The following is an 11,048-nucleotide window of genomic DNA, read 5'->3' as shown; positions in this document are numbered from 1 at the left end:
TGTGCTCTATTTGTTTATTCTGTTGTTCATGTTAAAACCAAACACAAACAGAGGCCAGACTTGAAAACTCCTTCAGTGGACAAAACCAGGTTAGTCATACAAGCAAAGCTTAATTTAGCTTAATTTGCGGAACAAGCAAAGCTAACTTGACCGAGATCACTTCTTGCTTACACCTCTGAAAATCATAAGCAAAACTTAAATTGTTCTCCCCAAATTGAGATGAGGTGATCACTAACCAATTCCCTTTCATTTAAGAAAATTCCCGTATTGTAACCAATCACCATGAAGAATAAACAGTCACTGCCTCCACACTATATAAGCTGCTTTATAACATATAGCTCTGAGCCTCATTCTGTGTTTTGGTCTGAGTGCTCCTGGTTTGCAAACTATCTTTTAGATGTGTGCACAATAAATTTTTACTAATTGCTACTTCACAGATTCATTGGTTTCACTTTTGGTTTTTTTCTGAACTTTTGACATTCAGCTTCTCTCTAAATTCTTTCCACATAGACAGACTGCTTAGGTAAGGCTCAGTTCTCTAAACTCTTGGGATCACCTCTGAAATTAAAAAAAAGAATATCGATATTAAGTGTAGGATCAAGGATTTAAAAATATTTCAACATGCAACACATTGCTTCTGGAGTAAGTCTGCTGTACTATTCCAGCCCTAGTGAATAATTAATGCCTTGAACTATTCCAATCACCACGGGTTGCCAGGCCACCAAATAACGAAGCCAATCCAGGATTTGTCCATATAAAAAGTGTGTGCGCTCCCAGCTAAATCTCAGTTAAGGAGGTTGCTCTATATACAGTCAAGTAGCACAAATATTCATGAATATCATTTGCAAATGTAATCAACAATGCAATGAGTATTTCCTTTCCTCTTAATTTTGTATGCTCATTTAAAAGCCCCTTATGTGATTTTTATAGCATTTGATTATCATTGTTATTTACATTACACCAAATTTCCAACAATAAAACAGATTACAATAAAATCTCAAACTATAAAACAACAAAAGGCAAGGGTCATATACTAACAGAGAAAGGAAGAGGAAGATGACGACACTGGAAACCAAGGATCATGGAAACTTCCTTAAGTGAGCCAAAACAGCCTTCGGCACTGTATTGAAAAGAAAACCATCACAGATAAGATACGCTTTTTCCGGTTTCTTTGATAAATTGTGCTAAGGGGATGTAATTAACACATAATATCTCTAATAGCAATGTTACATACATAAAGGCAAATATTCCCCAAGAAGCTTTTCTTTTTACTGACTCTCAATAAAAGGAGTACATGTAATATTCAAAAGCTTATTCTCTCAAGACTGTATGGAGTAACCGATGGTCCTTTGTTATTTAAATGAGCATTTAAGGTGACATTTATGATCATATCATCACCAACATTATAACAAAGCTGCATATATTTTAGTTTTATAGGTTGTTAACCAAAAGCAGTTCGGGACTTGGTTTCCTCCTATCAGAAGGGAACTTCAGAGAGAGCGGATGCACTGGAAGGAGGGGGGAGCATCACACACCAGAGGGAGCTGGTGGCCACAGAGGTGCTCTCTTGCTGTGGCATGGCCCTGAGACAAAAAGATGCTCCCTCCTCTGCTGCCCTAATTGCAAATCTTTCCTTGATTTGCAGTCATCAGAGAGGTGTGGGCATTGCCCCTGGCAGCCATTGTTAAAACTGTACATTCAGGGTTGGTAAAGAGTAGGAGGAGAGGGAACAAGGGAGGTGTCTCCTTCAGCACTGTAAAATTTAGGTGACTGGTACACAGAAAGTCTGGAAAGGCTGTCTCTTATGAGGAGAGACAGTACTTGGCAGGTTGATGCCAACCTCTCAATGTTTGCTGCTGAAGGTGGGGCTATGTTTCAATCCCACTTACCCCCTGGAAGAGATATACAGTAAAACCTTGGACTGTGAGTAACTTGTTCTGTGAGTGTTCCGCAAGATGAGCAAACATTTCTAATAAGTTTTAGCTTGATAAACGAGCATTGTCTTGCAATACAAGTAGTACGTGACACTGAACGTGACATGATCACAACTGAGCCGATGGTTCTTGAAATTCACTTCGATATACAAGTGGTTTGGATTACAAGCATGTTTCCAGAATGAATTATGCTTGCAAACTAAGGTTTTACCATATTATGGTCTTGAGCCAGTGGGGTTGAGGACTAAGTCTTTGTGGTCAGCTCTGGATGGGGCCACTGAGGCTTCCTGTGGCCTCAGTTGGAGAACCTTGGTGTCTATAAAAATCCTAGCTGCTGCCATAAGCTGTCTGTAGTTCCTCATTTTCTTTCAATATTATTATCACTAGGGTTTAGCCTAAGACAAGATGAGGCATGGCAAGGAATTTAAAAGACCAAATCCAGGGGGAAAATAACCTTACTCATTCTGGAAATAATAAACTATAGTATATCTTAAAAATACTTTTCTATATACTAGTTCACATTTGGGGATTTTAAAATTTCATTTCCAGTCTATATATTTATATACCCACCCACTCATCCCATCCACCCATTACCTGTCATCCAACTATCTGCCTACCTATCCATCCATCCATCCACCCACCCACCCACCCATCCATCATCTATTTATATAGCTATCATCTATCCATCTAATCCTTCCATGTATTTACCCATCTCTTGCAATATCCCATCACATTCCCACTAAAGCCCTTATAGTAGAATACATGGACTATAAAGAGTATAATGTATCTTTTTTGGCATTTAAATTCCTAGCCAGAGTAGTAACATAGGCACAGGGGAGAAAAGAGACTAGTAAGTCATTTTGAAATAGATACGGGAAAACAAAGCTTTCAGCTAAAACTGTAATGAAGATAATGAATATTTAGATTTAAGAATGCATTACCAGAACATTTACATAATATCTCACAACTTTTTTTTTTTTTTAAAGGATACGGGTTACTGATCATCCTCTTCAAATCAACCTTCTCTTTGCAGTAAGGGCAAGTCTGCTTTTTACCAACTATACACCAACCTCGGATGCAGAATTCGTGAAAGCTTAAGCATCTCGTTAGGGAAGTTTCTAGATAGTAAGAGGCAAGGTCTGCTTCATGATGGCATAATGGAAATGATCCCATCTGCAGGATGAAGTAGAGGGTGAGAATGGAAGTGAGTCATGACTTGAGTGTGCACATCACTCTCAGGAAGATTCTGTAGGCCAATGGAACCCCAGGACTGTGAGCTTGCAGTCAGAGCTGTAACAGCTTCAGGAACTTGCGAGGTTTACATAGCTTCTTGGCCTTACCTGTTCTTCTTGCTGCACTAGATTCTCCCAAGAATTAAATTAGATAAAGAATATGAAAGTGCTTTTTTACAGCAATATTTAACATCGCACTGTATTAATACATCTCCTTGCCTCGCTAATTGTGCATTTCTCATAGATTTACCATAGTGTTTCCTTGTTCTATGCTTTGTGCCTTACTCATTACCTACTACGTAATCACACTTGTCTTAGGCACCTAGACAAGCTTAAGTTACTTGTAGTCATAAACCATAAGTTTATGGAGATTTCTATTAGCTTTATGAGTCTTAAGATTTTTTTGTTACTGATAAGAAGGCATTTATTTTTAATAGAATATAACCTAATAAAATTCTGAAACACTAGGCATTTATAAATTCATTTGTATATATTTCCCTGACTGGAGAGTTTGGCCCTTTGCCCCCAAAGTTGAGAGCAAACCCTGTCTTTTCCCACAATTGCTCCCATTAGAGCTCCTATCACACTGTAGCATGACATTCCATGTATATCCATGTCTCTCCTGGACCACATGAAACCTGTGGGACCAGGTCTCATTCTTCCCTGTCCTTAGCACCTGATACAGTGCCTAAGTGCCTATTTATTAAATAAATATTTGAGTGAATCACGCAAAACCAACTACTTTTGCAGATATATTTTCTCAGGTTCCACAACATTGTAGATTTGGGCAAAATGAGTAATAGTAATGAGATCCATCCTATTTATTTAGTTATTTTTACAATTGTTGATCCCAGTGTAGCTTTCTGAATCAAAATCAAACGATTTTCTGACTAGCCTGCTACATGTCCATGTGAACAGCAATGATGTAGCAGTCTCCTCCCTAATAAATGGGAGTGTAGAGCAGTCAAGACCATGTGTATAATTCCTCAATATTAGATGTGTATGTAACTAAGAGTTTTCACTATTGTACGTTTTTGGAATTGGGTCATTTTTGCAAAAGGCTTGGATTAACATAAAGTGGTGTATTATAGAAAAGATTTTAATAAAAAAATTTTTTTAATGTTTACTTTTGAGAGAGAGAGACAGCATGAGAAAGAGAGAGAGAGAGAGAGAGAGAGAGAGAGAGAGAGAGAATGAGTGGGAGAGGGGCAGAAAGAGGGAGACACAGAATCCATAGCAGGCTCCAGGCTTCAAGCTGTCAGCACAGAGCCTGACACAGGGCTTGAACCTATGAACCACAAGACCATGACCTGAGCCAAAGTCGGAAGCTTAACTGACTGAGCCACCCAGGTGCAACATTATAACAAAGATTTTAAACCCAAACCCCTGCAGCCCTTTATTCAAAAGGGCTGGAGTATGGCCTCATCTTCCAGATAGATATAGAGTTCAGGAGTCATAGAGCCAGCATTGAAATGTCCATGTCCTCTTAATATCCTGTCTCATCTTTAAATCTTGATCCTGAAAAGTCTCCAAGCTGGCAGAGTTGCTGCAGAGCAATACTCAGATTCCTTCCCCTGCCCCACCTTGTTAATATGACTCACGTTTACCCACTCCTTGCTAATATGATTCATGCTAAAATGGGCCATTAACAGTACTCCCTGCAAAGCAAATTTAAAAGTGACTACATTTTAGATTACATATGCCCACATGCACATCAATCCCTAAGGGGTTTTAAAGGTGGAGAGAGAAAATATTTCCACTTGCAAATGGCATAAGGGGCTCTGTTCCAACACTTGAAAAGTAAATCGTATTTAAAACTAGGGCCAGACTTGGAAGGATAGTTTTTTGGGAAAGGTATCACACTGGAAAACCACCATAGAACTCCATATGGGATATTTTTGTGTTTCTTACCTTAAAATGGTAAGGCTTAAACGTCAGGAGTAAGGTCTCCTATTGCATTTCAGATGCATTTACTCCATTTTTTAACTCTCAGGATTGAATAAATGGAATCTGTCCAGATTAAACAGAACCGAGTCATAGGCACTGCACATCTAGAGTATTACTGAGTTAGGTGGGCTTCAGAGGCAAAAGACAGATGGTTTAACCACCTCATAATGCCAGAGGGTTGAACTGAGTGCAGAGCAATATTATAAAGTTGATATTGTACTATAAAATAAAGACAAATGATACCTTATTTTCCCCTATATTTAGGAGAGAATTAAAATACTGATTGTCGGCCAACCCAAACACAACTTTGGTATCCGGAGTTACATGTTCAGGACTCTTGATCCTAGATCTTTCCATATGTTGAGGTCTTCCTCAACGGTTATTGGAATTCCCAGAGAATGCTGGTTTCCAGGCCCAGGCTTGTCTGCATCCTAACACCTAAAGATCTATCAGCCATTCAGGGCAGACCTCGCAGACAGAGGAGCCACATGGTTCAAAAACTAGATGCTCAAGTTTTGGTCCCTCCTTTTGTAGTCCGAGGTGTCCTGCTGCCTGTGACGTTATCTTCTTTCCAAGACCAGAGCTGATAGCTGGTTGACCCCTCTATCACTGTTGACACAAGTAAGTTCCTAGGATTATTTCTAGGCAAAGCATACTTTGTTGTTTTCAGTCCTGTGAGATTCAGAGGCTCCACCTGGACAGTTCTGAGTTCCTCTCTGAACCTGAAACTCCACTTTTTCTCACCCCCACACCTTTCTCTCCCAGGTTCTTCTTGGCTATCTGTTCACGTACGGCTTTGCCAACTTTCCCAGCCAGTGTCTTGGGCAGATGCTACATACAGCCTTTCTCTCTGGGTAGCATGAAGATTCATTTTTACAAAGGAAATCACTGGCCAAAGAGGTTCACCTCAGTTAGCGGTTCCTTAGTTAGCAGAGATTATCAGAAAGTCTCAGCAAGAGAGAAGGTGGAGGACAAGGACCTGGGGTTTGGGGATGGGAGCTAAGCAAGGCAGAGGAGATGGGGCTAGGAGGAGGGGAGGAAGGTATGAGACAGTGCTCCCTGACTTGCCATGACCAGATTATTTGAAGATTGCCTCCCATCATCGGCTTGATGAAGCCCATATGGTTTCCCGTGAAAAGGATACATATGATTGCATGAGAGCTGGTAGGTGTTTTCAATGAGCCCTTCTTCATTGAGCTCCACAATGATCTTCTGCCCACAGACGGCGCAGACATTGTCTGACAAGCTCCTTGTGGGCATCCCACTGACGCTGTAGAACTGTTTGGGGGAAATGCACAGAGCACTGTTAGAAAGGAGAGCGCATACCATTCATTCTCTGAACACAGGAACACCACTTCCAGGCTTTGGGACATAGAGTTTTCACTGCTTCTTCATTGGTTTAGACTTGAAACACTTTTCCTCCTAGGAATGCTTCAGTGTAGTTAGGGTCTCCAGGCAAAAACCCACTGAACTCCAAATGGACCCAGAGTACACTGCTAATTATAACCTCCAATTTAACCTCCCCATTGAGGAATCCTTCAAGAGGAAAGGTTTTTATCCAGGGCTGTAGTTCAGAGTCACCCAGGAAGCTTTTTAAGCTTACCTGTAGCCTAACCCTTTCTCTTATTCTGGAGACTCTGATTCACAGATCCAGAGTAAGCTCAGGCATCTCTATCATTTTTACTTCCCATGTGATGAGAGGGAGCATATAGACTAATCCCATTGGAAAGCAATGTTTTTAGAATTCTAACCTGGGATACCTGCATCTTTCCAATGCTGTGGATGAAGAGTGGTTCCAATATTGGCAGCACATTAGAATCCCTAAGAAGCTGTTTTTTACAAAATAAATATTTATTTAAATATTGTTTTATACGTAAAGGAAAGATATGAAGATAGTACCAGTTCCCATATACCATATACCCTATTTCCCCTATTATTACCATCTTACATTAGTAGGTATCTTTGTCACAATCAATGAACCAACATTGACACTTATTATGAAATAAAGTACATACTTTATCCAGATTATATTTTTAAAATTTTCTTATGTTTTATTGTATATTTGAGAGAGAGAGAGAGTGAGAGAGCGCACAAGATGGGGAGGGGCAGAGAGAGATGGAGACACAGAATCCGAAGCAGACTCCAGGCTCTGAGCTGTCAGCACAGAGCCTGACGTGGGGCTCGAACTCATGAGCAGTGAGATCATGACCTGAGCCAAAGTTGGATGCTTAACCCACTGAGCCACCCAGGTGCCCCTATTCGGATTAGATTAAAAAAAAAAACAAAAAAAAACCGATGTCCTCATTCTGTTCCAGAATCCAATTCAGGATACCACTTCGTTGTTATGTTTCCTTGAGCTCCTGTTGGCTGGGGTGGTTTCTCAGACTTCCCTTTTTTTCCTATGACTTTGACAATTTGGGGGAGTATTTTGCGGAATATCCCTCAATGGGAATTTAGCTGATGTTTTTCTCTTGATTACAGTGAGGTTATGAGTTTTAGGAACGAAGATAACATTCTTATCACACCATAGCAAGGGTACGTGCTATCAGTCTTATCACTGTTGATTTTCACCTTGATCACCTAGTGTGATGCAGTGTCTGTCAGGTTTCTCTACTATAAAGCTACTCTTTTTTTTTTTTTTTTTTTTATTCCTTTCTATTTTGTACTCTTTGGAAGGAAATCACGAAGAACAGCCCATTCATAAGGAGGGGGAAGTTAAGTTCTACCTCAATATCAGTGAGTCTTCTCCAGAGAAAAGGAACTGATAGGGTGTGTATGTATGTGTATCTAGATGGGTGTTTGATCAAACAATCGAGCACCACAGCCTACCCAAGCTGACCCCCAAAAACGTAACCAATAACCTTCTTAAGGTTGGAGTATCTACATAAATTACGTGGACTTCTGCATGAGAGATCTGTCTATTCTCCTCCATTCATTCATTTATTCATTCATTTATATCAACATAGACTCATGATATTTATTTTAAACATTTATTCATTTTTGAGTCAGAGACAGCATGAACAGGGGAGGGTCAGAGAGAGAGGGAGACACAGAATCGGAACCAGGCTCCAGGCTCTGAGCTGTCAGCACACAGAGCCCGTCGCGGGGCTTGAACTCACCGACCGTGAGATCATGACCTGAGCCGAAGTCGGACGCTCAACCGACTGAGCCACCCAGGCGCCCCTCATGATATTTATTTTATACTTTGGGTTATAACCCAACTCTGCTGCTGCTACTATTGCTACTACTACTACTACCATTACTACTACTACTACTACTACTATTACTGCTACTTTTACTACTACTGTTACTACTACGACAACGACTACTACTATTACTACTACTACTGTTACTACTACTACAACGACTACTACTACTACCATTACTACTATTTGGTTGCACAGATTGTTCTAGTGTTTACCATTGGCAGCTTTTTCAGGTGGCTTCTGTGTCTCCTTGACTTATCTTCATAATTGTGGTGGGGTTTTTTGTTTGTTTGCTTGTTTTGAGCACTTCCTTAACTTCTGGCAGTACAAGGTACTCCGGGCTCATTTGTATATTCCCTGCCAAGACCTAGAATCAACCATTTCTCCAAGGAACCTTGGTTCCTTTTATTGTAGAATGGCATTAGAAAAGATATGGGCACTAGGTGTGCTCACTGCTATGACTGGGGTGTCATTGCTTCTGGGCTTCTTAGCTGACAGAGGAAGGAAATAGAGCTGTATATACTAACCTATGTGTATATCATAGCGATAGATGTTCCTATATGTATCCATCTATATTAAGACACATGTAATCTATATTATGCTAGACATGATCTCAGACTGATGTCTTTAACTCTTATCCTTTACTATATGGATCATTCTAGCCTTCTCTCCTTGAGTGTTAATAACCTTCTGAGGGTGAGAAACATAGCTCCTACTATGGATCATCCATTTACTGAGTTATTCAGTTGCGGAATACATGGATAGCAGTATCAGAATTGTGAACCCATAGCCCCGAGGGAAAACACTTTACAAACTAGAGTACAGTACTTATGTTCAGTTCCTTTGCTTTTAATCTTAGATCTCTATTCATTTCAAAGTTACTTAGGTCAGTGCTTTCTTCTCCTCCCTTCAGTGTGGTTATTTCATGCATTTGTAATACAGTTAGATTCTTCTGTCACAGTCTACATTCTGTCCTGGCATTCTCTCACATCCTAAATGATTTTTCGGATTTGTATACATTGTTTCACTCCTTCTGCTACAAAGTACTATTGATTTTGACAAATGCATAGTGTCATGTATTTACGATTACAGTGTCATACAGAATAATTTCACTGCCCTAAAAAATTCCCTGTACTTCATCTATTCATCCCTGCTCACTCCCTAAACCCCTGGCAACCACTGATCTGTTTACCATCTCCATAGTTGTGCCCTTTCCAAAATGTCATATAAATGGAATTATATAACATGTACCCTTTTCTGACTGCCTTCTTTCAGTTAGCAACATGTATTTACAGTTCATCCATGTTTTTGCATGGCTTAATAGCTCATTCCTTTTCCTGAGGAGCTTTTAAAACAAAGCAGATGCACTGGCTCCACTCCCAGAGATTCTGACTTAATTAGTCTGGTGTGGGGCTTAGGCAGTGGTGTGAGAATGGAAATTGCTCCTCCTTTGCTTCCTCCTTACCTCTGTCACACACACACACACACACACACACACACACACACACTCCATCAGTTCAAGTTACTCGTGCCTGTGCCAATGGCTTGAAGCAGTGGGTTTTATATATTTGGTAGATGAAGTTAAGTTGACAGAGGATGACAAGAAGTTGAAGCCTGGTGGGGTGGGATCAGGTGAGAAGTCTCCAGAAAGTTGGCGCTTAAAAACTTGTCTTGTGAAGTTGAATCTCTTCTTCCTGGTCCACTGGAGAACAGAGGACACACAACTCTTTTCTCCCTCTCCTGTCCATAAATAAGTACAAGAGGCTTTGGGAAATTTTTAAGAAGTATGACTTCTGGCTTTTGCTGGAGGAACTAGGAGTGGAAATGCTCTCTCCTTTGCTCACCTTAAACATTATAAAAAAGGCAGTTGTCCCATAGATGACACATGGCAGGGGACTTCCAAAAGGTATCTTGTTCCAGAATTTCACCACAGAAGTCGGATTCCAGGCTATAGGAAAAGAGTAAGATAGAGCCTACGGAGATGGAGAAGGGCAGACTGGACAGGGATGAAGTCAAGGTCATGTCTACTTAGTCCTGCCCCATAAATGGAGAGAGAGAAGAACAGTCTGGAATTGCACTCCTCCCTTGCCATCCACAGTAGCTTTTCCATTTCATATCTGCTGTGTACCAAGAGGCCAGCAGAGGACAGAGACATAGAATTCCTGAAACCACTAGGTCATACCAAAGCCCCTGGTTTGTGAGTTTTTACGAGATGCGCATGTGTCAGACATAGATGAGTGCTCCTAATATCTGAATATGAAATCCATCTAACCAGCAAGTATGTCCACTTGGAGTTTCAATCTTAAGAGAGTTTAAGAAAAAGCTATTAGGGATACTTTCTAAGTCCCAGAGACCAATATACAGTCAGAATATATTTAGCACAGTTTTTGTATCTCCGACTTCTTCTAATGCTATCTAATGATAACTGATCATTATGAGGAGTAATGATGATTCTCAAGTGCTTTATGTGCATGAAATAGGACTTTCTGTGTTAAGCACAGATTATAAAATTTAGTATAAAATATAAAATATAAAATATAAAATTTTTTGTTGTTATTTAATTTTTAGTAATCTTTCAATGTGGGCAATTGGAGTATGCTAGAGATGGTTACTTCTAAATAATAATTATTTTTTTAATGTCTATTTATTTATTTATTTAGAGAGAGCATGCGTGCATGAGCGGGAGAGGGGCAGAGAGAGAGGGAGAATTCCAAGCAGGTTCCACGCTC

At 40.1% G+C, this 11,048-nt stretch overlaps 1 protein-coding gene across 3 annotated transcripts in view; it reads right to left on the bottom strand.

Annotated features, from left to right (window-relative positions):
• The window catches only part of RNF175 (ring finger protein 175), a 47,975-nt gene continuing 36,927 nt past the window's right edge, over nucleotides 1–11,048 (bottom strand). For 2 of the 3 annotated variants that reach the window (XM_086704063.1, XM_025922088.2), the window contains 3 exons: nucleotides 6,258–6,391; nucleotides 2,926–3,027; nucleotides 1–777 (listed from right to left, as the gene is read on the bottom strand). In XM_086704063.1, the coding sequence (XP_086560189.1) occupies nucleotides 657–777; nucleotides 2,926–3,027; nucleotides 6,258–6,391 (357 nt within the window). In that variant the 3' untranslated portion in view covers nucleotides 1–656. The remainder of the gene's footprint in view (nucleotides 778–2,925; nucleotides 3,028–6,257; nucleotides 6,392–11,048) is intronic. The other variant, XM_086704064.1, reaches the window with a different exon arrangement.

Source organism: Puma concolor, chromosome B1 (genome assembly GCF_028749965.1).
Source record: "Puma concolor isolate L17-30 chromosome B1, mPumCon1.1.hap2, whole genome shotgun sequence".
NCBI lineage: Eukaryota > Metazoa > Chordata > Mammalia > Carnivora > Felidae > Puma > Puma concolor.
Note: the sequence above shows the minus strand (reverse complement) of the source record. Positions and strands in the feature narration are given on the sequence as shown.